The 10,968-nt window shown below is 42.0% G+C and overlaps 1 protein-coding gene across 1 annotated transcript; it reads left to right on the forward strand.

Annotated features, from left to right (window-relative positions):
- The first annotated feature begins 1,967 nt into the window (after positions 1-1,967).
- LOC139401970 (zinc finger protein 883-like) lies at positions 1,968-9,825 on the forward strand. Its single transcript, XM_071145999.1, has 4 exons — positions 1,968-2,351; positions 2,592-2,839; positions 3,650-3,824; positions 8,726-9,825. The coding sequence occupies exons 1-4, from the start codon at positions 2,066-2,068 to the stop codon at positions 9,823-9,825; spliced, it is 1,809 nt and encodes a 602-aa protein (XP_071002100.1). The 5' UTR covers positions 1,968-2,065.
- The last annotated feature ends 1,143 nt before the right edge of the window (positions 9,826-10,968 follow it).

Below are 10,968 nucleotides of genomic sequence, written 5' to 3' on the forward strand. Positions count from 1 at the left end.
GTCTGAGGGTGGCGGGTGCTGAGGAGTATTTTTGTCTGTAACCTGCCTAAATGATTACCGCCCCGTAGCACTCACGTCGGTAGCCATGAAGTGCTTTGAAAGGCTGGTCATCACATCAACAGCATCCTCCTGGATACCCTAGACCCACTCCAATTTGCATACCGCCCCAGCAGATCCACAGATGATGCAATCTCAATCGCACTCCACACAGCCCTTTCCCACCAGGACAAAAGGAACACCTATGTAAGAATGCTGTTCATTGACTACAGCTCAGCGTTCAACAACATAGTGCCCATAGCATCACTAAGCTAAGGACCCTGGGGCTAAACACCTCCCTCTGCAACTGTATCTTGGACTTCCTGACAGTCCGCCCCCAGATGGTAAGAGAAGGCAACAATACGTCTGCCACGCTGATCCTCAACACTGGGGCCTCTCAGGGGTGTGTACTTAGTCCCCTCCTGTACTCCCTGTGCACGCACAACTGAGTTGCCAAATACGACTCTAACACCATCATTAAGTTTTCTGATGACAACAGTGGTAGGCCTGATCACTGACAATTATGGACAACAACTTCTCCCTCAATGTGAGCAAGACAAAGGAGCTATTGTGGATTACAGGAAAAGGTGGGCCAAACAGGCCTGCATTAACATCGACGGGGCTGTAGTGGAGCGGGTCAAGAGTTTCAAGCTCCTTGGTGTCCACATCACCAACAAACTATCATGGTCCAAACACACCAAGACAGTCGTGAAGAGGACACGACAACACCTTTTCCCCCTCAGGAGACTGAAATGATTTGGCATGGCTCCCCAGATCCTCAAAATGTTCTACAGCTGCACCATCGAGAGCATCCTGTGTGGTTGCATCACCGCCTGGTATGGCAACTGCTCAGCATCTGGCCATAAGCCGATACGTAGCCTAGTGGTTAGAGTGTTGGGCCAGTATCCGAAAGCTTGTTAGATCGAATCCCCGAGCTGACAAGGTAAAAATCTGCCATTCTGCCCCTGAACAAGGCAGTTAACCCACTGTTCTCCGGTAGCCCATCAATGTAAATAAGAATTTGTTCTTAACTGACTTGCCTCGTTAAATAAAAAATAAAATACAGGCGTACGGCCCAGTACATCACTGAGGCCGAGCTTCCTGTCACCCCATGGCAAGTGGTACCGGAGCGCCAAGTCCAGGACCAAAAGGCTCATTAACAGCTTCTACCCATAAGACTGCTGAACAATTACTCAAATGGCCACCGGACTATTTACATTGACACCCTCTGTTTGTTTTGTACGCTGCTGCTACTCGCTGTTGATTATCTATGCATACTCACTTCACCCCTACCTACATGTACAAATTACCTCGACTAACCTCGACTAACCTAGCCTCGTTAGTGTTATTTTACTGTGTTACTTTAAAAAAAAAAAAAAAAAATTTTTTAGTTTATTTGGTAAATGTTTTCTTAAATCTTCTTGAACTGCACTGTTGGTTAAGAGCTTGTAAGTAAAGCATTTCACGGTAATGTCTACACTTGTTGTAATTGGCGCAAAAAAGTTTGAAAAAAAACCCCAATAAAGTTTGATTTGATGTGTTCAGTATATATTCAGTATGTACATATTCATATCCAGGACTTAGAGGAATGTATTGGCTGTAACAAAAGAGAAAACATATTTGCTTATTTGGAATTATTTGTTATGTCATTCAGACATTGTTTGCCAGAATAAATAGTGTGGTGAATATTTATTCTAAACTGTGTTACCCACTCCAGTCAACAGATGGCGATGTGAGTATTCTAGGTGGCGCTTCTTTCGTGACGTCTAATCCTGTGTGACGGCACCGGATGTTTCATCAACAACAACAACACGGCTACTGATTCAACCACCTCGGGAGCTTACTAGCCAACATAAAACTGAAACATTGAATCTCTGAATAATTGTATAACTACACGAATCCCAGTGTTTTAAACACAGCGCTGTTAATGTATGTACTAGTTGATAAAATACTTAATTCGCTTGCTAAATTTGCTACGGAGCCTAGCACCAGGGTAGTCGATAATGCTAGCTAGCTAACATCCCCGACCATGAACTCACAAAGTTATTCCTCCCCTGCTGAAGAAGAGGTCTGCTGGATGGAGAAAGAAGCTCTTAGGCTGAACGTTGTCGTAAAAGAGGAAGATGATGCTATTACAGTGAAAGGAGAGGAAGAAACATTCAGAATGAAAAAATATAAAATGGAGGCTATCACGTTGAAAGAAGAAGAGGATGTTAAAGTGAAAGAAGAGAAAATACCGTTTGTTGTGAAAAAGGAAGAGGGGATCGAGGCTGTCACATTGAAAGAAGAGGAGACTGAATATCTGATTAACACAAGTGAGTACTGTCTTAAAAACAGGGACAGAAACTACGCAGTTGTTGAACTAATGTGTGGTTTTAAAGAGGCATTCTGTTGACCTCCATTTTAGCGTCGTTTGTAATCAGAGTTCTCTCGTCAATTCCTCTCCGACGGAAGATCCTAGGATGATGAGTGATATGTCTGAAATCATATGACGGTAGAGAGCAAGCTACACCCTCTGTGTTTTTTTACCGTTGGTCAAACTCTTCCCTTTACAGAGCCCAACACGAGGCAATACGCTATTTTCTGGCCCTCCCAGAGCTCTACATTGAAAGAGGACATCAGAAAGATACAGGAAGGATCTAGTGTGGCATCCGTGAGTCCCAGACAGTTTGGTGGTGATGATGACGACGCCATTCACTGCAACGGAGAACGGGACATGAAGGACACCGATTGGTTTCCTAGCAACAGACTGGAGGCGGAGTCGGCTCCAGAGAAGCACAAGCCAGCGCAGAGGGAGGGTGGTGTGAGTATAGAATATAGGCTTATCCTATAAATTCATGAAAACTAACTATGTGCTTTTTGGTTGATATTTTTTTTTAGCCTCTGTAACTTTCTCACTCGTCATTATTCACCGTTAATTCAGGATGGTCCGTAATCATTGTGGCATCCACATGAATGTAGAAGTGTTTAGAAACATATTTTATTCTTATTTATATTAAAAGTGACTCCAAAATGATACAATACACTATTTACCACTCATTTATATTTGGCACGAAATTATCTGAAACACTACCAAAACAAAACAGAAAATGCATCCAACAAGTTTGTAGAGTCATATACTTGATGTAATCATTGTGTGCTAGGAATAGGGGACAAAATACGACACTTTTTACTACTTTAACACACATAAAGGTGAATTTGTCCCAATTCTTTTGGTCCCCTTAAAATCAGGGGGACATTGAACAAAAAGTGGTGTACTTTCTAAATGGTTCACCTGATATGGATGAAAAATACCCTCAAGTTAGACATGACAGTCGGCACTTTAACCTCGTAGTCGTTGTATCATTTCAAATCCAAAGTGCTGAAGTACAGAGACAAAACAACAACAACAACAACATGTGTCACTGTCCCATTACTGTTGGAGCTCACTGTATGTAAATGTAGTTGGTAAATAGAGGTTCCTCCCCTTGGACTTTCTCCTCCATTTACAGCAGGAGGTTCAGAGAATGAGAGGATTCAAGGGAAAGACTTTTGAGAATTTTTAAATTCCTTGTCAGGTAGGAGAGTTTTTCCCACCTTAAATTGATTGTCTTTATTTTTTTGTGGTTTTCAGAACACATCTCTCCCACACCCCTCCCCTGTCCCCGAGTCCCCGGGTCGTGCCTCTCCCGGTGGCGCCTTAATGTGGGGTCTGAAGGGGGTGTCTGTGCGGCTGGTGGACTGCAGGAAAACAACGTGGCTGAGTGGAACTGTGAGAGGAGGAGAAGAGGGTGATTCAATGTCATCAAGTAAGAACAACGGTGTGTGATTAGATTGGATTAGATCAGGGGTTCCCAAACTTTTTCACTCGGGCCGGTGCCCCCTTCCAGTAATGGGGAACATCCCGCGCCCCCTCCCTGCGCGCACACGCCACGCCTTTCTATGGGCACAAACTGTTCACACCCCTCTTGTTTGGTTGAGAGAATTTTGCAGGTTTCAAGCTATGCATGTTGTCATGTTCTAACCTTAGAACGCTATTTATAATTCATGTAATGACTGACATGACAAGAGGAACTGATGATGCAGTGCCCAATTTCTACATTGCACTTTGTGTATTTTACTATTACCACTTTCAAGAGTACGTTTAAAGCCGGACTGAGTTCCTTTAAAGTCCCGCGACCCCACTGGATTAGACTACAATCTGCTTCTGTTACAGTTCATTTATTACGAAGGAGAGGGGGGGGGGGGGGGGGGGGGGGGGGGGAATATCACCGCTCGACAGAAATGGGGAACTAACAAATAAGCCCTGAACAACCAGTAGGAAACAGGTGGGCTTTTAGGAGGGGTTCTCAAAGACACTCATGGGAGTGTCAGCTGGAAGTTGAAAAGCAACAAGAATCGGCGTCCTAATAGACACCCACCATAAGTGCCCACTAAATTTGTCCCAGAAAAGGCAAGCCAAACTAAAAACCCACACCAACTTTATAATATGGAGGTAAACACTGGTGGAGCAAACCACAGGGGAGAACACAACTTATAATATGGAGGTGAACACTGGTGGAGCAAACCACAGAGGAGAACGCTGGTGGAGCAAACCACAGAGGAGAACACAACTATAATATGGAGGTAAACACTGGTGGAGCAAACCACAGAGGAGAACACAACTTATAATATGGAGGTGAACACTGGTGGAGCAAACCACAGAGGAGAACACTGGTGGAGCAAACCACAGAGGAGAACACAACTTATAATATGGAAACCTCGAAAATGAAATCGAGCAAAGCCTTTAACAGGGGGCAACCTAACATCTCATAACAAAAATACAAACACAAGCCTTTAACAGGGGGCAACCTAACATCTCATAGCAACATTACAAACACAAGCCTGTTAGACATGTTTGCGTTCTAACCCAGCTAATATTTGAAAGGATGTCTGTGTTCCTTGTAGTAATAAGTGGCAAAATGTTTAATGTCTGAATTTCTTTGAATTGATTTGAATTACATCCCACTTCCTTCAATTCAAATTTAATTCAAATTATGCTTATTATGGGGTGTAGCCAATTGAAATTAGAATTTCAATTCATTGGTTGAATTGAATTACTATTCAGAAATTCCAAATTAACCCCAACCCCTCCTGTGAGACCCTCCGTAAACCGTACATGATACAGACAACATCTTGGTGTCATTATACTGTCAGACCTGGGATCTGTAAACCAGACATGATACAGACAACGTCTTGTTGTCGTTATTCTCCTTATAACGGGCCCTAAAATATGGAGTATGTCTAGATTCAGAAATGCAATGAATTTTTCACATTCATTTATTCAACATATTAGTAGGCTCAGAAGTACCCTTTTTTTGATTTAGTTAAATAATAGACATATTGTTTTAAATAATACACTCTTCCTGTATGTTACATTTAATTTCCAGAGAGGCTTTTTGGAGACCTGGCCTACCCTGTATTTCTCACAACATTTAATCCATAGAAGGGTTCTTTGGAGGAAGGATTGGTGACATCTATTTGGCATTTGTATCTTAAAGCATCATTGAGAAATTAATTACTTGAAGTTACAATATTTTTAGATTTTTAGGCCTGCTTTAATTAAGACTCCATAATGTTTCATCTGTAGGTGCTTACAGGCCTCCTTTAAGACTCCATAATGTTTCATCTGTAGGTGCTTACAGGCCTCCTTTAAGACTCCATAATGTTTCATCTGTAGGTGCTTACAGGCCTCCTTTAAGACTCCATAATGTTTCATCATTAGATGCTACAGGCCTCCTTTAAGACTCCATAATGTTTCATCATTAGATGCTACAGGCCTCCTTTAAGACTCCATAATGTTTCATCTGTAGGTGCTTACAGGCCTCCTTTAAGACTCCATAATGTTTCATCTGTAGGTGATACAAAGAGAGAGAGAAAAAAGGGTAATATGAAGCTTTACTAGAATATGTGAGGTGTTATTTATGAACATTGAAAAATAGAAATACACATTGAAAATATAACAGGTTTGATTTAGCACATTAAAATATATATATTGTTGAACATAATATACTATACGGGCAAATCAATGTTATAGAGTGGCATCTCTGCTACTTTTAGAGTTACAGTGCCTTGCGAAAGTATTCGGCCCCCTTGAACTTTGCGACCTTTTGCCACATTTCAGGCTTCAAACATAAAGATATAAAACTGTATTTTTTTGTGAAGAATCAACAACAAGTGGGACACAATCATGAAGTGGAACGACATTTATTGGATATTTCAAACTTTTTTAACAAATCAAAAACGGAAAAATTGGGCGTGCAAAATTATTCAGCCCCCTTAAGTTAATACTTTGTAGCGCCACCTTTTGCTGCGATTACAGCTGTAAGTCGCTTGGGGTATGTCTCTATCAGTTTTGCACATCGAGAGACTGACATTTTTTCCCATTCCTCCTTGCAAAACAGCTCGAGCTCAGTGAGGTTGGATGGAGAGCATTTGTGAACAGCAGTTTTCAGTTCTTTCCACAGATTCTCGATTGGATTCAGGTCTGGACTTTGACTTGGCCATTCTAACACCTGGATATGTTTATTTTTGAACCATTCCATTGTAGATTTTGCTTTATGTTTTGGATCATTGTCTTGTTGGAAGACAAATCTCCGTCCCAGTCTCAGGTCTTTTGCAGACTCCATCAGGTTTTCTTCCAGAATGTCCTGTATTTGGCTCCATCCATCTTCCCATCAATTTTAACCATCTTCCCTGTCCCTGCTGAAGAAAAGCAGGCCCAAACCATGATGCTGCCACCACCATGTTTGACAGTGGGGATGGTGTGTTCAGCTGTGTTGCTTTTACGCCAAACATAACTTTTTGCATTGTTGCCAAAAAGTTCAATTTTGGTTTCATCTGACCAGAGCACCTTCTTCCACATGTTTGGTGTGTCTCCCAGGTGGCTTGTGGCAAACTTTAAACAACACTTTTTATGGATATCTTTAAGAAATGGCTTTCTTCTTGCCACTCTTCCATAAAGGCCAGATTTGTGCAATATACGACTGATTGTTGTCCTATGGACAGAGTCTCCCACCTCAGCTGTAGATCTCTGCAGTTCATCCAGAGTGATCATGGGCCTCTTGGCTGCATCTCTGATCAGTCTTCTCCTTGTATGAGCTGAAAGTTTAGAGGGACGGCCAGGTCTTGGTAGATTTGCAGTGGTCTGATACTCCTTCCATTTCAATATTATCGCTTGCACAGTGCTCCTTGGGATGTTTAAAGCTTGGGAAATCTTTTTGTATCCAAATCCGGCTTTAAACTTCTTCACAACAGTATCTCGGACCTGCCTGGTGTGTTCCTTGTTCTTCATGGTGCTCTCTGCGCTTTTAACGGACCTCTGAGACTATCACAGTGCAGGTGCATTTATACGGAGACTTGATTACACACAGGTGGATTGTATTTATCATCATTAGTCATTTAGGTCAACATTGGATCATTCAGAGATCCTCACTGAACTTCTGGAGAGAGTTTGCTGCACTGAAAGTAAAGGGGCTGAATAATTTTGCACGCCCAATTTTTCAGTTTTTGATTTGTTAAAAAAGTTTGAAATATCCAATAAATGTTGTTCCACTTCATGATTGTGTCCCACTTGTTGTTGATTCTTCACAAAAAAATACAGTTTTATATCTTTATGTTTGATGCCTGAAATGTGGCAAAAGGTCGCAAAGTTCAAGGGGGCCGAATACTTTCGCAAGGCACTGTACGATTCAATTTGTAAAGCTTTACCAACAGAATTAATGTGAAAATGAATTCAAAAAGTTCACCTTCTGCTGGTGATTTGCAAGATGTTTTAATGATACAAGTAAATGGAGGGCTATGATTGGTTACATGGCCTACTGGCCATACCACCATTTTTTTGCCTTTTTATTTGACCTTTATTTAACCAGGCAAGTCAGTTAAGAACAAATTCTTATTTTCAATGACAGCCTAGGAACAGTGGGTTAACTGCCTGTTCAGGGGCAGAACGACAGATTTGTACCTTGTCAGCTCGAGGGTTTGAACTTTCAACCTTCCAGTTACTAGTCCAACACTCCAACCACTAGGCTACCCTGCCGCCCCAAGTATAAAGTATAATTTGTATAAAAATAAATAAATATATGATTTTTACAAAAATGTTGTATTCTGTCATGTTCAGCTTCATAAAAAAACAAGTTTTCATATTTTTTGTCCAGTATAAGAATTGTTAAAAGGATCCTGGCATTTTTTTTCTACTTTCCCAGATGAACACGTGGATACCATTTTTATGTCTCAGCGGGTGATGTGAAGGAAGTTGGAGGTAGTTTCAGGAGCCAATTCTAACCAGGATATGACTTCCAGCATAGTTGCCAGAATCTCACAATATCCCTTTAAAGCCACAGTGTAAGATGTTTACCATCAAAGAGTGGGCCACCAACAAAACATTATTATCAATGGATCAAATGCAGCCTATGACATTGATTTAAATACTGTAGTCCTCTTATCTATTATTATAGAGCTCTGTTCAGCCTAAAAACATGACATTCCATGACGGCAGGATTCGAGTTGGAACTCTACATAATGTTGTTTTTTTTAAATCATATTTTTTTTACTGTCCCCAGGTTATTGAGGGATCTGATTTAGATTAAACTTCATAGCAAGACAGTTGTATCATCTGGAGGTTTAATTGAGGTCTCTATTTAAATAAACACTCTGGGTTTGTCTTTGGCAGGAGAAAGACCAGACTCAGAGGAACCAGAGACATCAGCAAGACGACACCACTGCTCGCAGTGTGGAAAGAGTTTTACCCGGCTATTACACGTGAAAAGACATGAGAAGACACACACAGGAGAAAAGCCCTTCCACTGCTCTCATTGTGGACAGAGTTTTACCAGGTTATGTAGCCTGAAAAGACATGAAAGGACACACACAGGAGAAAAGCCTTTCCACTGCTCCCAGTGTGGAAAGAGTTTGACCCGTTTATGGCACTTGAACATGCATGAGAGAATGCACACAGGAGAGAAGCCTCACGGCTGCTCCGATTGTGGAAAGACTTTTACCCAATCATGTCACCTGAAAATGCATAAGAGAATGCACACAGGAGAAAAGCCCTTCCCCTGCTCCCATTGTGGAAAGAATTTTACCTGGATAGGGAACCTGAAAACTCACGAGAGGACACATACAGGAGAGAAGCCTTTCCACTGCTCCTTGTGTGGAAAGAGTTTTACTCAGGTAGGGGGGTTGATCAAACATAAGAGAATACACAAAGGAGAGAAGCCTTTCCACTGCTCCCTGTGTGGAAAGAGTTTTACTCAGTTATGGACTTTAAAAACACATCAGTGGACACACAGAGAAGAAAAGCCTCACACCTGCTCCCAGTGTGGAAAGGGTTTTGTTACATTACGGGGCCTGAAAAAGCATGAGAGAATACATACAGGGGAGGAGAAGCCTTATCAATGCTCTCATTGTGGGAAAGGTTTCGGACGATCAGGGTATCTAAAAGTGCATGAAAGAATGCACACTGAAGAGAAACAATATCAATGCTCCCAGTGTGAAAATACATTCTTCTCACCAGGGGACCTGAAAAAACATGAGAAAACACACTCTGTAGAGAGGCCTTTCCAATGTTCCCAGTGTGGAAAGAGATTTATTAAGTCATCACATCTGAAAGAGCACACAAGAATACACACAGGAGAAAATCCATTCCAATGCTCTCATTGTGGAAAGGGTTTTAACAGGTTAAGGAGACTGCAAACACATGAGATGACACACAGGAAAATAGCTTTTCCACTGCTCCCAGTGTGGAGAGTTTCACCCAGTCAAGATACCTGAAAAAAGCATGCGCTAACACACTATGCAGAGAAGCCTTGAAAGAGAGAAGCTATTCCACTGCTCCCAGTGTGGAAAAATATTTACCTAGTTAGGGAACCTGAAAGACCACGGTCCCCACACTGGGGAGTTGCCTTACATCTGCTCCCAGTGTGGAAAGAGAGATTTCACATAAACACAGGCAGTTTAGCTAGGTAGTTGGCTAGGTAATTAAACTAGCTAGCTGGCTAGGTAGTTAAGCTGGCTAGGTAGTTAAGTTAGCTAGCAGAGAGAACCGTCTATGACTAGGGTGCCTGGAGTCTTTGACAATTTTTGGGCCTTCCTCTGACACCGCCTGCTATAGAGGTCCACCGCCTGGTATAGAGGTCATGACGTGCCCTTGGGAGGAGGGGGGATCATAACCCCCCCCCCCCCCCCCTTGCTCTCTCTCTCTACACAGTTCTATGACGGTCTTAAGTACTCTGTTTCTGGGTCTGTAGAATTGGAATTGGAATATGTGACTGTGGGACACAGGGAGAGACTTGGCCAAACTTCTTCATTCAAAAGGTTGAATGATGAAACCGTATTTCTGTAAATCCGGACGGTTCGAATGGTCGGTGGGAAATCAAGGAATGACCATGTCGAATTTGTTTCATTTGGCGACCTCATGAAAGACAGGAGACCCACATTACTGTATGTTTGTTTGTATACACTTCTCAACTATGGGGTTTGTATCTGAATGTTGTATAAAATAAATGATTAAGCATAAGAATACTTTTGAAAATATAACAATTTGATTTTAGTGTTCTAAATGAGAATTGTTTTTCATAACTTATGATCAGGCAGTGGCCACGCCCCCCCCCCCCCCCCCCCTCCCCCCATTCTGGAGAACATTTCACTATCGAACAACCATTGGTACGCCTGATGTATCCATTATAACAAGCTACAACTACGAAAGACTTTGATCTCTGGTGGACAAACCAGAGACTTTCTGTCGACTGATTCTGCAGACGGACCGGCGATCACAGAGGGTGACAACAAAGCTATACACTCGTAAATATGTAAATTGCAATTTATTTTCGAATGAGCGGCTGTTCATGTGCAAAAGGGTTGGCATTTCCATGAGCGTGGTTATCAACCGTATGTACATGGGTCCACTTTGTTTCC

This window comes from Oncorhynchus clarkii, unplaced genomic scaffold, assembly GCF_045791955.1.
Source record: "Oncorhynchus clarkii lewisi isolate Uvic-CL-2024 unplaced genomic scaffold, UVic_Ocla_1.0 unplaced_contig_3032_pilon_pilon, whole genome shotgun sequence".
Lineage (NCBI taxonomy): Eukaryota > Metazoa > Chordata > Actinopteri > Salmoniformes > Salmonidae > Oncorhynchus > Oncorhynchus clarkii.